General features: G+C 24.9%; 2 protein-coding genes across 4 annotated transcripts; one reads left to right on the top strand and one right to left on the bottom strand.

The window, feature by feature from the left end:
• Positions 1-466: 466 nt before the first annotated feature.
• On the bottom strand, positions 467-10,809 carry LOC126550365 (clustered-asparagine-rich protein-like). The gene is made up of 6 exons (XM_050201748.1): positions 10,616-10,809; positions 8,287-8,329; positions 5,545-5,799; positions 3,120-3,239; positions 2,714-2,833; positions 467-979 (listed from the first exon to the last, which is right to left on the bottom strand). Exons 1-6 carry the CDS (start codon positions 10,697-10,699, stop codon positions 504-506), a joined length of 1,098 nt encoding a protein of 365 aa, XP_050057705.1. The 5' UTR covers positions 10,700-10,809; the 3' UTR covers positions 467-503.
• A 1,587-nt stretch (positions 10,810-12,396) lies between these two features.
• Positions 12,397-23,326, top strand: LOC114131659 (uncharacterized). Of its 3 annotated transcripts, XM_027996939.2 has the most exons (12): positions 12,397-12,698; positions 12,888-13,022; positions 14,090-14,177; positions 14,241-14,336; positions 15,797-15,940; positions 16,896-17,194; positions 18,696-18,784; positions 18,872-19,192; positions 21,832-22,066; positions 22,136-22,348; positions 22,443-22,558; positions 22,820-23,326. In XM_027996939.2, exons 2-12 carry the CDS (start codon positions 12,951-12,953, stop codon positions 23,088-23,090), a joined length of 1,944 nt encoding a protein of 647 aa, XP_027852740.1. In that variant the 5' UTR covers positions 12,397-12,698; positions 12,888-12,950; the 3' UTR covers positions 23,091-23,326. The 3 variants fall into 3 exon arrangements, with proteins under 3 accessions (XP_027852740.1, XP_027852741.1, XP_027852742.1); XM_027996940.2 differs by lacking the exon at positions 12,888-13,022; XM_027996941.2 differs by lacking the exon at positions 12,397-12,698 and having other exon boundaries at positions 12,717-13,050.
• The last annotated feature ends 693 nt before the right edge of the window (positions 23,327-24,019 follow it).

The following is a 24,019-nucleotide window of genomic DNA, read 5'->3' as shown; positions in this document are numbered from 1 at the left end:
TTTGCATATTTGAAGTGCATTGTGCATAATTTTAGATTTTTAGTACATATAAATGCATATTTCTGAAAATTTTAAGGCATATTTTGCCAGTTTTTAGTTAAATAAGTGCATGCTTATTTAGGCATTTTTTAAGGCATGTACTTACGCTGGTTGTAAAATGTAAATAACCGCAATGATATCATCTGTACGCCAGTGGCCAATGTCACTATAGTGTCAGTGCACGACGCATCACACTTTATTTATTGTAATTTTAGTATACCTAATACATGGGCGTAGGTAGGAAATATTTCGCAGGGAGTTTTGATCTAGATTTATATTAATATTAAAAAACATATAAGTTTTTCACAATATTTATTTTAAAATTATTTTATCTTTAATTTTGGGGGTGTTTGACCTACACCCATGGTGTAATACCTATCTATGCTAAAATGCTAAATAATTATACCTAAAGAAAAAATACATAAACATTAATATAATACATTTAATTGAAATGTACCTATACATCAATTTTTATTATAGATCGTTCCACATTGACAAACGTATAGGTTTTGCCATGTGATAAAATGTTCCATATTATTTAGGTTTTCAATTTTAATGTCTGACAGTTGAATTTGATAAAACTCTTCATCGTTCTCTTGCTGTAATACATTTTGGCAAATGTACGTATTCTGTGTATTCATACAATCTTCATTATTTTGAAAAACTCCTTTTATGATACTCTGATTCGTATTGAATTTACTTTTTGAACACAAGTCATGATCAGTGGAGTTTTTATGCATCATTTTTTCAATTGATCGACATTTTTCATTATCAATAAAGTCTTCACCAGCGGACATTTCGGTAGATCGATTAGTAATAGGGTTATTACTATTATTATTATTGAAAAATGAATAAGAATTTGTATTTTTTAAAAATAACTCTTTTATTTTTTTTATTTCATTGTTAAGTCCATCCAACATTCCATAAAATTTGATGCGATCTAATTTAAAACATGAAGTAGCTAGAGCGTTAAATAGTGGGTGTTTATTTGGGTTTCTATAACAATTTATAATTTTAAAATAAAATCCTGTTTTTTTTCCCGACTTTCCCTAAAACTTTTTATAGCTAACATTATGTAGGATATATTTTTTTCAGTAGACTTGGTCTAAACTAAATTTATAGTCTCAAACTCAATATTAGGTAGGAACCTACATAATTATAATTTATAATACTTTAAATAATAAAATAGTTTTTCAGCAGTAGATTCAACGTTATACACTTATACCTATTAGTATACTTACTACCAAGATAGGTACAATTAAAATATTATGTGATAGTTAGGACATAGATATTATTGAGTATAAATGTGTATAACATTGATAGTATTAGTGATAAGGAAGGGAGCTTAGAAAACGGGGCTGGTCACTGGTCAGAGCGCAGTCAGTACTCAGTACTCAGTTGTTTGTTAGACGCCATGGATATGAGACCGTTTTTAATGTTTTCTATGTGCGTTAAAGTTAATAAAGTTTTTCATATCGTAAACTGTGTTTCTTATTTGTAGTTTTACAAATGTATAATGAAAAAAAATTTGTAATAGACTACGGAATATTCAATATATTGTTTGTACAGTATGGCAATAAGGAGAAAATCACGAAAATCGGTCCAGTAGAATTTCAGATATAATTGTCATTGTCATAAGAAATCACCTCGCGTTTTAATAATACCTATATTAAGATAATTTAAAAAGTATAAATTATGAAAATGAAAGTATATTACGAAAACAAATAAGTGATTATTTGTATCTTATCTGTCTAAAAACAGTTATATCAAATGCAATATTGAAGATACCTATTAGTAGAGAGCCTATATAATAAATAATATATATATAAATATAATAAATAAAATAATATAAAAAATATTATAATAAATATAATATAATATATATTATATTGGCACTCTACCTATTAGGTACTTTTTCAATTTTTGAGTACCTATAAGTTTTAAATTTTAAGTTTTTTTTTGCAAATTTTGGAATTAGAAAAAAACTTGTTACTCAAAAAATGTTTGAAAAAAAATAGTTTACCATTAAAAAAAAGGAGGTTGTATTGCGCACGTGGTATCAAAAGGGTTAATTTGAAATTAAACTCTGAAAATGTGTATTTCGGAACTGCTTTTATTTTTCGAAACCCCCATTTTAATACAAAGTCACCCAACTGAAACATTTTAGAGGTAACTCTGAACGTGAATACACTATTGATACAATAATATATATACCAGGGGCGGCCACTAACCTTAACTTTGGGAGCCGCAAATGTATAAAGTTAATTCGAGGTGAGCCACATTGTAAAGCAATATTTATATAATGAAGAAACATTTTTAATTTTAAATCAATTGGAAGAACATTTATTTACATTTAATTATAGTCTAAGTTTGGTTCAAGAGCCGCATGAAATTGATTGAAGAGTCGCATGCGGCTTGCGAGCGGCGAGCTTAGTTGTGGCCACCCCTGATATATTATATCACTATAATATTATGTAGTACTGTCTTATGATATGCATGTATACATGCACGTTATCATGGCCTATAGGCCCTAGGGACATGAAACAATCACATAATTATGTAGGTATATACTGAATTACTAGGACACTAGGTACTTACTTATGTATCTACTTGTTTTATAAAATAACACTACTAATAGGAACTCAATTTTCTAACAAAATTTTTAATTTATTACCTTCTTCATACTTTTGAATATTTTCACTTTTTCGATTTTTTTCATTTTTTATTATACTCTCAGCATGAAGACATCCTATTTTTTCTTTGTTGCATTTTTCATGTTTATCGGCGTGTGGATCTATAAATAAAGAATTCGTGAAATAATTTTGAATTAGTATTAGTTATTACTTACTAATACTATAGCCGTCCATAGGGTCTTATTAGTTTATTACCTACATATGTTATGCGTATGACTGTTTGAGTGTATGGCATAATATTATTAATTAATAATAAATTAATTTACTACCGATGTAGTGATGTAGGTAGTAGATACATACACATTACACATACATATATTTTAATATTTTATAACCTAATAGGAACTAAATTTTCCAATAAAATTTTCAATTTATACAATGTATTACTTATTTCATGCTTTAGAATATTTTCATTTTTTCGATTTTCCTCATTTTTTATTATACTTTTAGCATGAAGACATCCTATTTTTTCTTTGTTACAATTTTCCTGTTTATCAATGTATTGAGCTATAAATAAACATTTGTAAAAAAGTTTACTCATATTGTATTAATATTAAGCATATTAAGGTAGGTACCTCTAACCTCTATATCTTATGTATTTTATAAATTATAATAATACCTACATAATAATTAATAAACATAGGCGTGCGCAGTCTTAAATTTCTGGAACAATTAGTGCTCTAATTAAATTAAATTAAAATAATAAAAACTTAAAGCTTGGTTATATAATTATAAACTAAATATACACATTGTGTAATACATAATATGTATATTATATACATATACTATATACATTATACACATATTTATTATCTTTTATTATATTATATTATAATTGTAATAAAAAAAGATTATAAACTAATTCTCCTACTTTCCATTAATTTAAATTTCATCAACATCAACATAAAGTATTAATTTTAGTTTAGTAAATATTAATAATAGATCTTTCATTCTCTCTTGTTGAATTTTACTACTCAATTTATTTTTATTATAGTTAATTTTAAAAATATCCATTGGCAGGTATAAGTGGTATAACTCGTAACTGATAATTGGTATTATATGCACTAAAATACTAAATAACTGTAATACGGTATAAAATGCATGGTTATTATGTCTATAATTTGGTTATAAAACACATAGTTTTTGTTAGAGAGCCTAGATTAAGGATCTAGATAGATCTAGGCTCTCTAGTTTTTGTTAATTAAGTTGGTGTAGCCGTGTAGGCCGTAAGGGGTACTTATTGTAATAAAAATATCAGTGGTACCTTTTTTTTCAGTTTTAACCGACGGCGCCGCGGGAACTGCTTTTGCAATACTTCTGCGGGTATATGTACCTACCGGCTTTTTTTGTTTTGTTTAAAATATGGAATAAAAATTTGAAAATATATAAACATCGAAAAATTGTAGAAGTATTGAAAATAACCAAAAAACAATTATAAATATTCAATAAAAGTAGTATAGATAATGTAAATGTATAAAACTATGAGTATTATTCAGGAACAAAGCAATGAGAAACAACAATAATATTATATTGTTGAAGGTTTGCAAATAACAAATTGCGACTATTTGACCTGAGAATACTCTATTGTATTGACTAAAACATCGTTCCACGTCAACATATGTGTTAGGGACATAGGTAATTCATATTTATTATATCAGAAGAGGAGTGAATTTTATGTCTAGAGATCTTTGTTGAATTTTTCCTATATTAAAATATCTGATGGTTTAAATAATTTAAAATCCAGAATTTTTCTCAATTATATTGACAAGGTTCATAAGGTATATACAAGGTTCCTTATCAGTTGTTCAAAAGTTAAAAAATTCAAAAATTGTAAGTAATAATTTTTTTTTATAAGCATTTATAGTTCAATTTTTTACAAAATATATCAAAATCACGAAAATTTTCAAATAATATTGTAGTTGAAAAATCATACAATTTTTCATGTTTTTATCTAAGATTAAAAAATTTAACACTAGGCCAAAAATTTTTAGCCGAGTCAAAATACTTGAAAATTTAATACAAAGTTTCTCATAAATGATTTATAGTGATTCAATAATTATAAGAATACACGGGCACAATTTTTTTTTATTAGCATTTGAAGTCCAAATATTGAAAAAACTTCGTCAAAATTATGAATATTTGCAAATTATTTTGTAGGTATAATTCATAAATTTTTTTGTATAAGTCTTAGAATTGAAAATTGAATACAAGATTTTCCATAAGTTTGGCTTACAATAATTATAAAGGAACTTAAATTTTGGTGTATTCAGCCCATTAAAACATAAACCCTCCTTTTCACCAACCACTGGAAATTTTATTATATCTTAAGCTGACAAATCATCTTCGTCCAGAATCGTTTTTCGTATACAATGATACCTCTCATTGGATTCAAATTTAGTACATTAATTATAGTGACTTACTACATACAGCAGAGCATTACTCACTTGACCGACTTTTTAAAAATAAAATACGCCTTAGTGTTTAATTAATTTAGAGCTAAGCGAATGAGCAACGTGTGTATTTGTAATAATATTTTTTTTGTCCACAGTTACCTTTTGGAGCAGTACCACTTTTGATTGGTTTCTGATAGGAAATTGGATCTAACTGGTACTTTGGAGAGTCAAAATTAATTGTTTTCAAGTAAAATTTTCAAAATTATTGGGGAAAACAAAAAAATTTTTTTAATACCTATCATATTTAAATCTTGGTAGATTATTATTATTATATGTAGTATCATAAATAAATTTTTTATGATGTATGTAGATATATTATATTATATTATATGGTATTGTATTATTATATATAAACTTACACATATCAAAATTTGAATCACTCGTTGTGCTATTATCTGCAATTTCTACTAGTTCTATCGTATTGTTTGAACTCAAATCAGTTAGATTTGATATCGAAAATTCATCCGAAGAACATAAATTTATATTACTTGATTCAATACTTTTGCTAGAGATCTTAGGTGATATTGTTTCAATAACAATATTATTTGTTGAACTTTTAATGGACCGAATTTCATTTTTTTGTTTCATTAAATCATTGTATTCTTGTTTAAATCCTATAATAGACAATAATAAGTATTAGTAAGTAAATAACTTGTAAGTATAACGTGTCTTTTAAATATTCATTATTTAATATTTCATGTAATAATAGTATACCTACCAGTCTAAATAATTATTTAATACATACATTTATGAAGTTAAGACATACAGTTCCTCATAAATCAAAAAGTACCTAGTTTAGATATAGGTTAATCAAATTTTTTTTATTCAAAAACCTATTTTTAAAGAACCTAAATGTTAGGTACTTATATATCCTTATATACTACTCCTTATAAACTGTACTTTTATTTTAAACCGTAAAAAATTATTTAACTGCAATTTAGGGTTTAATATTTTTATGTTGGTTTAAATGTAAATAATAATAAAAAGCGGGTAAGTGGGTACCGCTCTGCTGTACATTAGGTGCCGCATGTGGATCACTATTATATAATATTATAGGAGTGTTAAATTTGAATCCAATGATAGTTATCGAACTTCGAACGAATCTGAAAATTTAACAGTATTTTTGAAAATTAAATCATGTAAAGAAAATATCAATTTAAATAACTGGTGAAATTTTCAAGTATCTATGACTTATATTTTTTGAATAATAATAAATATTTCAAATCGTTTGAGGATAAATTGTTATCGTTACGATATTTCGTAAAAATTTAAAATTCAAACGCACTTAAAATTTTTTCTATAATGATGCTTCGAGTTTTCTCTATAGATATTGGAAGGAAAATTTATGGAAAACTTAGTGTTATATTTTTAATTCTTAGTTATTAACGAAAACATTTTTATGATATTTCAACTTCAAAATTACTTGCAAATTTTCGCGTTTTCGACAGATTTCGTAAAAATTTGAACTATAAACGCTTATAAAAAAATGGTGACTAACGATTTTTAATTTTTTTAGTTACAATAAGTACAACTCGTAAGGAACCTTGTATTAAATTTTCAAGTTTTTTTGGTCATCCAAAATTTTTTTATCGACACTTCAAAAAAAAAATCTTATAAAAATCGGAAATTTCAGTGGTCTATAAATAACTCAAAAAAAGTCAAAATTTTTTGAAAATTTAACTGTATATAGGTAACACTAACGTCTAACATAAACATTTGATGAAAATTTTAAGTATTTACAGTCGTCTATAATGTACCAAGGATATTCACTTTTCCATCGGAAACCACCCACATATACTTGAAAATTGCACCAATTATTTAGATTGAAATTTTCTTTACATCATTTAATTTTCAAAATGTTTTGGCATTTGAAGTATTCGTTTTTGTTAGGTTTTTTTTTTATAAATATCGATCAAATTTTTTTTGGCGAAGTTAAAATACTTGAAAATTCAATACAAATTTAATCTTAAAGTGATTAAAAAATTATAAGAATACATAATCATAACTTTTTTTTTAGCTTTTGAAATTTAAAGTTGAAATACTGACAAACTCGTCAAAACCATGAATATTTGTTAATTACTTTGTAGTTAAAAATTTATAAAATATGTTGTATAAATAGCTAAAAGTTGAACATTTAATATAAGATTTTTCATAAGTTTGACTTACAATAATTATAAAAGATGTCGAGCGTTTGTCGATTAAAATATTTTTATCTAAAGTTTAAATTTTTACGAAATCTTAAATTCACTCATAAAAAAACGATTTACCATCAAATAATTTTAGATTTTTGTTAAAGTTAAAAATTATAAGTTATAGAAACTTGAAATATACACCAGTTGTTTAAGTTGGCATTTTATGTACAAAATTTAATTTTAGGGTATTCAGTTCATTAAATATAAACCACCTTTTTCACCACCCATTGGAAAATATATATCCTAGGCTACTCACTAGACCACTCTTTTTTAAATATTTATAATAACAACTTATAAAGAAACTTGTACAAAAGTGTTAAACTTTTTAATCTAGCAAAAAAAAATCAAATGTTAAACATCTTATTATAAACGGAAAATGATAGATAAAACGATAATAATTAGTGAACATTTCAAGCATACTCGGTTATTAGTTTTTAAATTGCAACTAAAAAACTGTCGATTTTGTCAAAAAATTATAGTAAAAATACCAATTTTTCCTGATTATTATGAGAAAAATACCTTGAATTTTTTACTTTTGATCTCTTAATGTAGTAACTAAAATACTACATACTATTATACTAATTGCTAATAAAAAGCACCCTCAAAGTTAAATGTCATGGAGTTTTTTGTATACTCCAAAAGGTTATGAATATATTCATTACTCCACTTAAAATCTAAAAAACAGTAATCTTTAACCTTAAGATAATGAAAAGAAATAAGAAAATATAACTTATGGACCACAGTTTTTGTAAAATTTTCACGGTTAATGAGTGAAAAGATGAACTGAACAGGTTATTGTAAGCAAATATAATTTAAAATTGTCAAATTTATTGATAGGTATCTAAGTAATATTTTTTAGGTATACCTTCTTTGATAACATTATATTATAGAGGTATAATAGGTACATACTTTTTAAACAATTTTCGGTATCTTTTTGATCATTTTGTACATCCTATAAATCATATAATAATTTATAGATGGTTATAAATAATAATAAAATATATGAATATGTTTAAACAAAGTCAATCAAAATTTAAGAGGACAATATACAATAAGTACCTACCTACCTAGTTTATAATTGTTTCCTATTTGTTTGGACGCACACTAGTTGCCTCCCAAAGTCAAAAAGATCCATAATTTTTATACGAATTACCTCCCGACTATATATGAGTTTCCTCCCAACGTACCCTAAGTTTTATCATAAACGAAAAGAGTCTAGTACTAGTTGCTTCCCATTAGTCTGGTAATAAATATATAAGTGGTTCCAAACATTTTCACACATCATATATCAAAATAAGTTTGTAATTTCAATGTTGTAATTTATGATTTTTGTTATATTTGCTATTTGATACAATTATATTATATTTAGTAGATACATATAGGTATAACAGAGGATTCAATTTTTCCATCTCATATATGAGCAGAAAAAAGTTCCAATATTCATCGCACAACCAATGCATGCGAATCCTTCCATAACAAATTTAATAGACAGCTATTTTGAGTCTCTGCATTCTAATATATACAAATTTATCGAAGTTTTAAAATTAATTCTGACTGAGGCTGTAATTTTAATACAAAGTTCTAACAAGCCTAAACTACACAGACGATTATAAATTAGAAACAAAATGATTTTCAATTGATACCCAAATAAAAAATCTGAGTGAAAAAAAAATATCAAATTTTAAGTATCTACAAATATAAGCTAAAATATTCAAGCCTAAGCAATGTTATAAATAATTTTTTACCATTATATGCATACTATAATATAATATTATTATTACCTTAAATTTATTTCATTGATTAATAATAGGTACTAATTCCTATTTTGTTTAATTTATTGATTTATTATTTTTATAGTTGTGTAATTTTTTTATAAATGTCGTATTCAGACAGAAAATCTATGTGTAAAAATACTATTGTAGCATTATTCCATAATATATTATACTATACCTAAGACTGATGGTTTTTACTGCACTCTATAGTTTTAATAGGTAGTATAATATGTTTTATTTTTATATCATTGTTTTTTTTTTAACCAAGTCTGATATTTGTAATAATGAATAAACATTAACTATTTATGTAGAACTGTTTAGTGAAGTTTATGAACCACTACTGATATTTATATGAAAGGGCAGCTAGTGTGAACATTCTTGGGTGGCAACTCGTATATAGTTATGAACTACCTGGTTATTGGAGGCAACTAGTGTAAATTAACCTTTTTATTTACAATAAGGACGGGAGGCATTCGTATATTCGTATATTTTGGGAGGCAACTATAGTATGCGCCGATTTGTTCATTTTTATCTATATATTATCTTGGAATTATTTAAAAAATATTCAAATCTTCCTAATGCATGTTATATAAGATATATTATTAAGATAACCTTTTTTTATTTTTGGTTAAAAATAATGATATCCTAACTAGTCAATTAGTTAATTCATTTTTGATTTAATTATACAAATAAGAACTCAACGTAATAAAATAAATAAATTAGATATCAATAAAAACATGAAAATATAATGCATTAAAACTAAAACTTATACTTTTTTGGGAGAACGTAGGTAATGAATAATGATGATAATGATATTTCAGTAACCCACCATTATATAGTGATAAACCGTCTTAAAATTAATGTACTACAATTTAATTGTATAAACTAGTTATGTATAGGTTAAAATACACAAGTTGAATGCTATATATAAATTGTATAATATTATAAATAATAATGTGTAATAGGATTTCATGTACATTTTTATTAAAAATAATGAAATTATTAAAATGCTCATCATTTTTGTTTTCCTTTAAAAATAAAATTATTCACATTTTATTATTTTTTGTATTTTATGTACCTATACTTTTAGGATAGTGTTGTTAATATTATATAAGGAGTTTATAATCTCTTGTGATAAAACTAATTAAATTTTTTAAATTAAAATCGTTTTTTCCCTTGAAATTGTGTTAAATGATTTTTTTGAAAATGCCGATGTAATTAAATCAACATTTGAATGAGTGTTTTTGAGTTATTTAATTGTTTCTTGTAACTAATGTAAATATGCTAAATCTGCTAATGCATATCTTTTTTAATTATTTATATGATGATATCTAGTTTAAATAGTCATATTTCAATACATTTTTATTATATGTTTACTGTTATTTTAATATGTAGTTAAAGGTACAGACATATAGATACTAATATATTTCTTTGACTTAAATATTATATTAATTGTCAAATGTTACTATTATATTATATCCTTTGGTGCTTTGAATCAATGATATTTCACTTCCATTTCGAGAATGATTTTCTTTTATACTGGAACCCATTTTCAATTAAATACTAAAATAATTTTGAAAGTTACTTATAATAGTAGATTTTAGTTTTACAAATAATTCATATAATATTTATTGTTATATATTAAAAAATAAAAAAATACAATGTTGTCAAGTAGATATTTGTAATGATTTTTTTGTGAATAGTATAGCAACTATCAACCAGAATAAAATAAAAATTATTTTTATTTAATTTTGTAAGAATACCTAATATTGGGCGATTTTTACTTTGAAAATTGCATATTATTTTCTACTATTATATTCATATACTCTACGGCCATTTTTTTTTTAACTTATTTAAACTCATTCTTTAATTACCTATCTTACCTATTTATACATTTATAGTATACTTGAAAAAAATAATGGCGGTTCTTAATTCTCCTAAACATTTTAAACATTTTAATTCTATTAATAGTAGGCACCTATATAAATGGTTAATATATTATACGTACCTTCTTAGGTACCTACCTTCTTTTTTTCAGTTTTAACAGACGGTGCCGCAGGAACTACTTTCGCAATACTTTCGCGACCTACCTATATTATTAAAAATTGTTATAAACTTTTGAGTCCATACCAACTTACCATAGAAAGGTGTGAATAGGTCCCAGATATATAGTCATTGAGTCTATAGACTATATACTCTATAAAATATAATAATATACGTTAAATATATTAATTTTTTTACGAAAAATATCTTTAAATTATAAAAATACACATTTTTTATTAAATATTTAACTTTGTCAAAATTTGATCTTAAATTAATTGGCTTACAAATTAAAATTATATGTGTTTTTTTTGTGTGTGTATGTCGTATGTGCGCGCGATTGGAAGTAGAAAAAATGCATTGAATCTTAATTTAAATATATTCAAGATAAGAAAGTGAAATTCGTTACTACTTTTAGTTTTAACTAACTTTTATTTTTTATAAATATAAAAATCTTTTTATAGATATTTAAACGCTTCATTCAGAATCTAAAATATTTAATTATTATTAAAAAAAAAAATACTAGCTAAATAGTAAATAATAATTAAGCTTAAAAAGTTATAAATGTGTTACACTCTTCAATGAATTGTTGAAAAAAAACTGTTTATTTATATCATGAACTAAGAATGTATTATAATATTATTATTGTAGATCTGAGTTCATGATTTATATAAATGTATTATGCAACATGTCAATAGAGTATAAATAATAAATGATAATTGTATATCTGATCTAAGGTCTCATATCATGTTTATTAATTATTTCATAAAATATTTTACATGTATTTACTATATTATAGTATAATAATTTATATTTTAGATTTTTATGTGCACACGTACAATGCAGTTTGTATTATACTTCTTATAACTTATAAAGATAATATAATTATTTTCATTTTTCTAGTGAAGCCCGCTTATAATAGTTAATCAATGGCACGGACTAAGATTAAAGATATAATATTATAATGGTCTGGCATTCAAACAATTGTCAATTTCGGTGGATCTCAAATGTCTGGTGTTATTACTTAATATGTCTTAGTACGTGGTTAATGGTAACCATGGTTTGTTGTACAAGACCGTGGTCTATTCTATGCTTCAGCCATCTTTCAGACTTGCAGACTTACAATATATTTTAATCATGACACCGACTACCGAGTACCGAGTTGATAGTAGTTGATATTGCTGATACTGCGACACTGCAACATTGCCGAGTGCCGAACTGCCGACTGCCGACCGACCACCGACGTCCGACACGCATTTAATCATTTTATTTTTATACTTCACGTCTTCACAGTTCGTATTTCAGCATTTGCGCAGTGCTCACGGTTAGATTCAAATGCCTATGAATTATGAGCTTATGACTTGTGATGTTGAAAAAAAATTTATAATGATTAATGAATAATATTATACTAAATAGTAAATACTAAGTACTGTGATAGTATGATAGTATGATACAATACAATGATAGTATAATATACAAGTATACCTACAAGGCTACAACTATAATCAGGTATTGAAATTGAAATCTTTTAATTCGGAGTAATGAACTAGGGCTTTTGCGAATGTTAAGATTTAATATTATAAACAAAAATTATTCCGAGTTTTTGAAATTTCGTTTTACAATTATACACTAATGACATTTGAAAATAAGAGTACGTCTCTTCTAGGTTAATTTAATTTAATTTTTTTTCAACATTAGTAAGTACATAGTTATAACATTCACTCAACGTCGGTATGATGTAGTTTTTAAACCAAGTCTTGTATGAAAATGTCTGCCAATGAAGATAATTTTTTGGATGTCCGACGACATTATGCATTTCGGCCATCTAATTTGGTAAAAATATATGTATAAATATTAAGAGGTACCATTTATATCATTAGTTCTTAAGTGATTGTTTTTTAATATAATTGTTTACCATTTTCAACTGTTAGTATGAGTACCTAATCTTTAAATAATATGGTATTAGTTACGAATTTTGATTTTAAAATATCTGACATGCTAGTATGCTACTTTGTTGAACCCATATCATTAATATAATTTATGTACCTATTTGATTTAAGTGTGTATAATTTAGTTGATAATACTACTTAAATTTTGTTTATTCTTATTTCAATTCTTACTATTCATGAGTTTTTTTTTTAATTTTTTGGTTTGTCCAAAATCTAATTACTAAATTGATTAAAAATATATTCATTGAAGTATGGAAGAATATTTTATTTAATTAATTTTAATAATATAAGTATAATAAAATAGATGATTTTAAATTGATTACTCATAAACATAACGTCCTATTATAGAAATATATTTTGTCGAAAATTGTTTTAATTCTAATAAGGTGTATATTAAAAAAAAAAAGAACTTTTATTACTTGAGTTGTATAATATTATCTTATAATGTAGTTATGTATGAAAAATAAGCCATTAGCTAATTTTTGTTATTTTATTGCTGAATTAGTGTGTTTATTTATTCCATGATATAAATTTCTTTCTAAAAATCTAAAATTATATTATTGATGGTTTTATTTATTAGGAAAAATTCAAATTATGTAAACTTTTTAAATTGACTGAAAAAATAAAACATAGAACAATGATCGTGTTGCTATTCAGCTATTTTAGTATACATATCTTTTAAAGTTAAGAAATATACTTTTGTAGTATTACTTACTACATGGCAGGTATATAGAATGGTGGTATTGATAAACGGTACCTTCCTAACTGCTACTTTCCTAAAATTGAATGTTTTTGAGTTTTTTTCACTTGAATAGTTTATGTAATTATATTATTATAATTAGACAAATTTAAATATTTGAACTGTATTTATATTGTTGGTCGTATAAATATATAATATCTAGTATAGTATTAGGGTTGTATAAAATTGTATAGATTATATAACGTTTATAGATTGATTTGGAAGAACTTGACCGTATGGAAAGACCTAGTCGAGTTTTCAGTAGCCGTCATCATATATCAATAGCTCCGGTGTTAACAGGTTGGTGTTATTTGTAATTTAGAATAATTTGACCATTTTTATTTGTTGTTTTAACTATTTTAGGTACAAATAATATGGAACAAAATGAGCAATATCGTAGATCAAGAGATTATGCTAGCTTTTTTGAACATTTAAATGGTTCTACACGAATTGGAGGGAGTAAGTAATTTTTTAATTATTTGATTATATACTTTAACTAGTAAAATCAAGATGAATGAAAACATTAAATTGATAATTTCAACCATATTATGTAGATTTAAAATTCTAAACTAACAATATATTCATACTTATAATAAATATTTATGATTATTTAATTGAAACCCATGATTAAGGTTAAGATTCTTTGGTTCAAAAAAATTGAAATTTAATATTTATATTTTCTGGAAAAAAAACATAATATAAGTATTTTCTTTATAATCTCTTAAAAAATAAATAAAAATATGGTTTTTTATGTAAAAATAATTAATCGACATATATTGTGATTTTTTAAATCAAAAATTACAATTTGGAGGTAAAATTGTGAATAGATTTAAAAAATAATATTTATAAAAAACCTATTTTTATATAGCTCTTGAAATAAGTTTCTTTTACAAGAGGATTTCACAAGAAAAAGTGCATAAAATAAATTTTATATTTTTAAAATAATTATTTACTATTTCCCCGTGTAATCCTTTTCTCTAGATAATTGCAAATAAGGATATTTATTCTTATTAAATAACAATTGTATCTAGAGCAATGTGGTATAAAATATGTATAATTCTTGACAGTTTTACTAATCTCAAGAATGAATTTTACATTTAAATAACTTATACAAATACCTAACCTAACCTAACCTAACCTACTCCCTTTACCATAATATATGTCACTGTAGGAATTTTATAAAACAAATATTTCCACTAATTTTATTATGCCTATTCTTAATATAATTATTATAAACTCTACACATAAAAAAAATATTTTTATTAAAGAAATAAAACACAAATTTGTTATAGAAAAATTATTAGTTAATTTTATTGATAAATGATAAAAACACAACTTCAAAATGAGATCTCATAATTAAAACATATTTTTTTCTCATAATTCAAAAAATTAGATGTGCTAACAAAACTAACTGTTCTTTAACTATTGAAATATCCTAAAATATTAGAATACAATCTGTTCTTTAAATGCTATGTTGAACAAATTATCAACATTTTTTATCTTTAAAACTATATATGCTTTGTCATTATAAGTAAAAACTTAAAAATCTTAACCCTACTAATTATGTTGGTTTTTACAGAATTTAGAAAAATTAGAACTAAAGGTTGTTTATATCATCAAGGAGATTAACATAGAAAATAAAAATGTATTTAGTTATTATAAGCTATAAATTTAAATTATCTTTACTTTCACTTGAAAATTTATTAAGAAAATCAAATTAACAACCGTTTTTTAAGTTTAATCTGTATTCAGTAAACAGAGAACATATAGCTATTATAGTTGTATAATATAAGTACTCTTATTATATTATACAGTTTAAATAGACTAACCAACCAAAACTAATAAGTAAAAGACAAAAAAAATTTAATATCAAAGATTTATTATAAGGGTACATTATTTTGATTGCAACTGTTTCTTAGGCACAGTAAATGGAGATGCTGCAAGAAATCGACCACCTTTGGTTAGATTTACCATTACTGATCCCGACACTCGGCAAATAACAGCAGCTGGACAAATTCCATTGAATAATACATCACCTAATTCTCCAACAAGCACTCTACCTAGTAAATATATTTTTTTATACTAAGCTTTATATGTATGATGATTTTTGTTAAACTTTATGGTATTGGTAAAGCGTGTGATCTACTGGGTCCGCCGTGAACTGCTATTAATGTACCTATATTAAATATAATTATATATTTTTAATTGAATTACATTTTTATTTTTGTTTGATAGATAGGTATATTATGTATTGTTTCAACTACCTAAACCTAAGAAAAAAAATATAATTTGATGCTTTTGAATTATCATCTTTAATCGTACATCATCAAATTTCATATTAAAAGAACTTTAAACCAGCCGTAAATATTAATTAGGTACCAATCTTTTTTTTGCCTTCCAAGCTCTCCTTACCAACTAGATACCAACTAGATTTTTAAGTTGGTTTTAAAAATTGTACATCTAGTAACTTTGAGTTATGTACCCATTTTTGATTGGTATAAACGAGACTTAAATAAATAAATGTTAAATAAATGTTTATCATTTTATTATTCGTAAATGCTATGACAATTATTTAATGATCTATAAACTCAACGATATGAAGAAAAAAGGACTTGTGTATACCATAATATGATTAAAAGATGGGGCATTGGTATTTTTATTATATGATAGCTATCGCCTATCACGGACTAAAATATACTAAGTAGTAAGTATATCTTAGTCTGTGTTAGCTATTAATAGTAGATTACATCGGACCCAGTAGATCACACGCTTTACCAATGCCACTTTATATAATTTGCACAACATAAAATTTATAAACTAAATTTATATACATTTTTTATGTATTAAAAAATTTTAAAAAATCAAATTAGTTTTGATATTTTTGAGATCTGATCACTTTTAACATATTATTTATTAAATAAAAAAATAGAAAGAAAAATAATGTACGTATTATAATAATATATGTACTTAGTTTTTAAGCTTCACTTAAATTTAGAAGAAAAAAATGTTGTTTTTTAGTTACTGATATACCTGAAATATCAATTGATGTTGAAAGTAGTGATGATGAACCTTCAAACCTCAATGTTCGGAGAACTAATATTGAACAAAGAAATTCAGTGGACCACCATAATAGTACAATAGCACCTACACAACAATTGAGAACCCCTAGATCTGCAAGATGGTCAAGGAGATTTATAGAAGTAAATCCTTATCGTGTAAGGAGCAATGCAGAAAATAATCACTTTGATAGTAGTAGTAGCAGAGCAGTCTATAGGAGTATTCGTTTGTCATCAATAAACCGAGGCCATAATGATCATGTAAGTTTAATAAATATATTTTTCTTTATGTTATTAGATTTGAACTGAGAGTATGTGATTACTAGATATATTATTCAAGTACATAAGTATTTTATATGTAATCTTATTTATGTGTAGTTTGATTATTAAGCTATGGTTAATAATTTTAATTTCTTATTAAATGAATAAATCCCTTATTGGCAGTGGCGTATTTTCAAAATTTTTCTGGGAGGGGGGGTCCACAGTTTATACATTATTAAATAATTAATGTAAACTATGATAACTATATACTTATTGCCTTTATCACACATTATATTTAGCCGTAACTTGGAAACTGCCCGCAGAATACACAGAATACCAATTTCTATACTTATTATTTAACTATACTACAGAATTATGTGTCGTTTTTTTTTTCTCTGGGAGGGGGGGTCCAGTACCCCTGGACCCTCCCCTTAAATATGCCACTGCTTATTGGTATGACTAATTGGGTTTATAATTGTATAAGGCCTTGTATTCGAGCTTATATTTTATAAATATTTTGAGTAAAGAAAATATGAGATTATTGGGATAGAACTATAGACTGCGTAATTGTATTTAATATATATTTTAAAATGTGAAAAATTTAATGATTTTATAGAAGAGAAAAAAAGTACTTATATAACTTGGTTTTACAAACATTTTATTACCAAACCAATATTATTAAATGTTGATTAATTTTTTGTTCACTGAGTTCACTTCAAGGTTTTTGACAATGCTTATCATTAATCATATACATTATTCTACTACCTCATTTTCCAAGAGGTGACTATGAGTGTGTTCTGGTTGGATGATTATACACTTATAGTAGAGCTCATATTCACACTCATGTTTATGGACTGTTTCACTAGAAATAGACACATATAATTGCTTTGCTTACACTCCAAGTGGAATGTGATCTGTGATATACTAGTAAGATATCATAAATGTTTATGCTACACTACCTATTTCGTTAGAGCATTTGTGGATAGGTTAGGGTGGAAAAATGACGTAGAGTTCAGACCTGGTGACGTCATGGTTGTAGTGTGAGCCCCTATATGTAGTATGTACCAAGTGGAACACACTATGAGCGTTTGTTGCATACAAAACATTCAACCAAAACGCGTCCTATATGGCGTGAATTTTAATAGTAAATCAGAAGACACAATAGGACAATAGTACTGGAAATGTTTGTGCGTGGAACAGTGACTGCAATATTGTAATTTGCCTCATAAATTAACCACTTCGACACCCAAATTTATTAATTATCCTTTTATTAAATGTACATCAAAACTTTTAATTAATTAAGTATTTATACTTGTTTTTATTTTTTGATACATTTTGACACATAATTTGTTTGAATAAATATTTATTTAATGTGTATCAAAAGGTATCATATTATGGTGTTTTTGATAGCTAACATAATCTAACACTTTTACATATACAATATGTAGATATTTTTCTTCAAATATTATTATAGTTATTAAAAATTAATTTTTATTTTTAGCCTTCTGTTAGGTCACAAACTCCAGAACAAGAGCTGCCTCGATTACAAGAATATGTATTGGAACCTGAAAACCCATTTGATGAAGACTAGTTAGTTATCAACATTATTTTCTTTTATTTTTCATGATAATATTGATTCATAAATACATTTCATTCATTTATGTTTATATAATAAAGTCATGGCCATGATAGTATCTCAAGCATTTCATCTCAAAATGATGCTGATTCTGGTGATGATAGAGGATCTTCACATTTTTCAATTTCGGAAAACCATAATTCAAATGCAGATGAAGAAAATAGAGATGGTACTTTAGATGTATCTAATGAAACTCCAAGAACAAGAGCTGTACCATTTATTATGTCACCAACATCATTTAGTCCATCACCTGAGTCTCCTCCAGATACTCCAGAAATACCAGCTACAAGAGTGAATGACAATTTACCGGGTGTGCCTAGAGCAATACCATTAAATGTTCATGATACTATCCTCTCTAATCAGTAAGTAACTTACATGTGACAATAATAATTCTTAGGGACAAAAGAAATCCAATAAAAACATTATTTATTTCTAAAATGAAAATATTCAATAATAATTCTAACACATTTAAAAATCTCCACGTCAACAATTATGCAACACTTTTAAACTTTTTTTAAAGAATAAGAAGAGAAAGTTGTTTAATGATATTATGATGTTATACATTATATTATTAATTAAGCAATTAAGTATTTAACTACGGCTTACTCTCATATAAAGTTATTCACAGTTGACTGAAACAAAAAATTTCACTATATGTTAAAATGTGTTTTAAATGAAACATACCTATGTTAATTTTAATTTTTTAAATTTATAATTTGTTTTTTTTTTGTTTATCTACAATTATAACTTTATAAGTATTAAAATTGTCCATACACTATATTAAAATATTGAATTTTGCATAAAAAGAATTAATTGATCTTTAATATTACTGAATAATCAATAGTCAATGTATGTTTCTTTTATTGTAATCGTTGTTTTTTATTATTAAAATATTAAACTGATTAATTTAAAATATTCATATACAGTAAAAATTGTTTAAAATCAGGTTTAAAAGCAGGTGAAAATTATAATACTTTTTTAAAAACCTATGCTTTTTTATAGCATTTTGGAAGATTAAGACAGCTTTATTGCTTTTTTTTAGTGCTTTTCATTAGTTTTTTATTGCTTTAAAATCTGTACTTTAATAATAATTGCAACAAATTCTATTACATTTTCTAAAGTGGATAAGCGGGAAATATTTTAGTTTTGGGGAAAGTTCAATATTAGGACATTAAACTGCACAAGTATACATCATATTATTTATATACCTACTACTTATAATATAATTGTATAATTTATTATAATGTTAATTTTTAGATTCTGAACGAAGTGATTAATGTATTGATTTTATGATGATGTGTGTTTTATTTTGTGTGTGTACACGATAATTTATTAAAATAATGCTTCAATTTAAAACTTCAGGGGTGATGTCTGGTGACAAATTGAATATCCTTAATGGTGCATTATACAGGTCAAAAGTTAAAAGTTTCCAACAGTTTTTTAAAGCGTTGGAAAAAACCAAAAAAAAATGGGAATTCTTAAGTTAAATCAGTTTGTAACAAAATCGATTTTTTTATATAGTTGTAACTTAAAAACAAATCAACTGTAAATACTTGACATTTTCACAAAATGTTTATTATATACACAGTTAAATTTTAAAATTATATTTTATATTATTTTTTTTTGAGTTATTTATAGATAACTGAAACTTTTCTATTCAAAATTTTTTTTTTTATAATGTCAATAATTTTTTTTTTATAAACGTTTTAAGTTCAAATTTTATATGACATTGCATAGTGATAATGATTTATGCTCTAATGATATTAAATATTTGTTTTTCAAGAAGTATTAGTAGTAAATACTTAAAACTTTCATCAGTTATTTAGTATCCATAAAATTTGTTGACACCTGAAAATTTAATAAAAAGTTCTTCATTAGTTAGTCTTATAATCACCATAATAGTGATTCAACAATTATAAGAATACATAAGCACAAATTGTTTTTATTAGCTTTTGAAGTTCAAATATTGACAAACTCGTCAAAACCCTGAATATTTGTAAATTATTTTGTAATTAAAATTTTATTGATAAGTTTGTAAAAGTAGCTTAGAATTGAAAATTTAATATAAAATTTTCCATAAGTTTTACTTACAATAATTATAAAAGAAGTGTAGCATTCGCCGATTAAAATATTTTTATCTAAAGTTTAAATTTTTACAAAATCTTAAATTCATGCATAAAATAATGATTTACCATCAAATAATTTTAGAATTTAGTTATAGTTTAAATTACCAGATGTAAACATTTGATATAGTAGAATCTCGGTAATTCGGCCGTTCGTCAATCCGAAACGTCCAGTAATCCGGCCATATTAACATATTAACCTATATATATCTGGAATTTAACAATAAAATTACTATTATAAACAAAAAAACAAAAACAAATTGATAATTTTTTTGAACTTGTCCCATCAAAAGATTAATTGAACACAGTATGAATATAATATATATATGTTATATTAAAATACAATAAGGTTATTCATTTTTAATTTGAGTAAAAATGTAAAATTCAATAAGTAAAAATGCATTTTGATGTGAACCCCCCCCCCCCCCTACTAATCTGGCGTTTTCGTTAATCTGGCAGTAGCGTGGTCTGATATGTGTCAGATTACCGAGATTCTACTGAATATATCAGTTTTTTGAATTAAAATTTTTTGTATATAATTTAATTTTGGGATTTTCAAGTCATTAAAACATTAACTACCTTTTTCACCACTTAGTGTAAAATATATTCTAGGCTGACAAATTATTTCCTTTCAGAATTGTTTTTTATGTACATTGATACCTATCATTGCATAAATTTGATCTTTTATAGTGACCTACTCTATGTCTAGGTTCATTTGATACCTACTGTATAGCATTACTCACTTGACGATCCTTTTTTATTTATTTATTTTTTTTTAAATTGTTATTAATATACAACATTTAAGTATACAATTTCATCATTTTAAAAATAATTGTTTATAATCATAACCAATTTTATTTAAAATTGTATAAATCTAGAACAATTGAAGAAACTGTACCAGTGCGTAATGAAGAACATCCAGAAACATATGAAGGCCTTAACGATCAGTTAATGCGTTTATTTGAGTGTCCTGTATGTTTTGAACATATTATTCCTCCTATTTTTCAATGCCTACTTGGACATTTAATTTGTAACAAATGTGTACTTATGTGCGAAAATTGTCCAACATGTAGAAATCCTTTCAATTCAAAACGAAATCTATATATGGAAAAAGTAAATTACTTCATTTATATTTTAATTGTCCCAATAATATTCTCAATAATCAAGTTATTTTTTTTTCAGGTTGGTTATTTGGTAAAGTTTCCCTGTAAAAATGCTCTAACTGGATGCAAACAGCACATGTTTGTTGCTCAAAAAGAAGTCCACGAACAAGAATGTTGTTATAGACATTACCAATGTTTTTTCACTAATTGTGCTTGGAAAGGATACTATCCTGAATTGCACTCTCATATGATTAATAATCACAGTAACTTAATTCTAACAGGATCAGAACAGGTACAATTTATAAAAATAATTATAAATTATTATATTATAAAGGTAAATTTTTGAAATTGTATGTTTTACTCAAGTTTTATTATTGTTTATATAGTCTATTGATATTATGTTGCCCAATAATAATCAAACATACAAGTGGTTTTTAATATCTCACGGTGAATATTTTGCAGTAATCGCTCATTCAACTATACCACCTAGACGAGTAAAAATGTAAGGATTTTTTTTATAAACTGATAAAATTACTTGAAAAATAGTATTTATTTTATTTTACTAATTTAAAATAACATTATAATATAATTAAAAAGAATATGTAAAAAAAAAATTGTATTACTTAAATTAATTGTTTTTTATTTTTTATTAGCTTCTAGTAAAAAACTATAACAGCTTAGCTATTATATTTCTGTCAAAGTATTAAATTATACGTTACTTAAATAGTTATTGATTAATATTTTATGTTATTATTGTTTTCAGCCAAGTAAATTTTATTGGACCAGCAGTTAAAGCAAAACAATTTAAATTTTCTGTACTCTTAATTCAACATAAAGAACACAATGATATGTCACAAAAGATAACGTATGAGAGATCAACTCTTCCATATTCAGAAATCTATGAGATGTCCAACAACAATGGTCTAAAAAAAGATATATTTTCTTTACCTGGCGAAATAATAGAGCCTTTTATTAAAAAAAGACGTCGTCGTCTACCAATTATTTTAAAAGTTGGCCCAGCATCTAGTTTATAAATATTATTGAAAAAAAGTTTTGTAATTTTTTTTTTTAGATCTTCTAAATATTTAATATGTAATTAAATATAAGTGTTTTAATGTATATTTATGTATAATATGACATTGTATGGTAGTAATTTTATTCTTGTATAAAGTATTATAATATATATTGTATTATAGTAAAATAAAAAAGGTATAAAACTGTAAAAACTAAACATGGATTATATGTAAAATATATTCTCATAATTAATGTATTTAAGTATATTTTCATTTTGAATTTGAAAATGTAATTATGTATAAAAAATTTATTTATTTGTATACAGGGATGGCTGTATAGTCAATAGAATAGATTGGTAGGGAGGAGATTAAGTTATAATATTTATAATAACATGCCTTAGTATATTTTGTATTATTATAGTTTATATTAATTTGGTGATTTAGGAATGGAAGCAAGGCGTTAACGGAAAATTAATTTCGGGATTCAATATAGTATAAAATTAATTTCAACATTTCAGGGGAGGGGGAGGGTTGAATCCCTAACCTCTCCCCAGGTACGGCCTTGAATGATAACGATAGTATTTACAGATAGCTGTAATGATTTACCATTTGCGTAATATGGAGATCTTAATATATGTCCTGGGTTTGTTTACAGAATATAACAATTTCTAGTGGTTTGTAGTTAAAGGTGGAATTTATAACAAAACAAATTGCATATTTTATAATAATTAATGGAATAGTTAACAGTATTAGGTGCCAACACAGTTAACTTTTAGACTGAAAATTGCAGCAGAGCCATTGGAGGAATATTATGTCGGAACCATGAAGATTAGAGATCTTTAATCTTCATGGTCGGTCTGGTCGGAAGCGGAACTTTACTATCTAAGTCGTCTAGGAACTAGGAAGCACTATTTATATATTAACTAGTTAATACTTAATAGGTCTATGCT

This window comes from Aphis gossypii, chromosome 2, assembly GCF_020184175.1.
Source record: "Aphis gossypii isolate Hap1 chromosome 2, ASM2018417v2, whole genome shotgun sequence".
Taxonomy (NCBI): Eukaryota; Metazoa; Arthropoda; class Insecta; order Hemiptera; family Aphididae; genus Aphis; species Aphis gossypii.
Note: the sequence above shows the minus strand (reverse complement) of the source record. Positions and strands in the feature narration are given on the sequence as shown.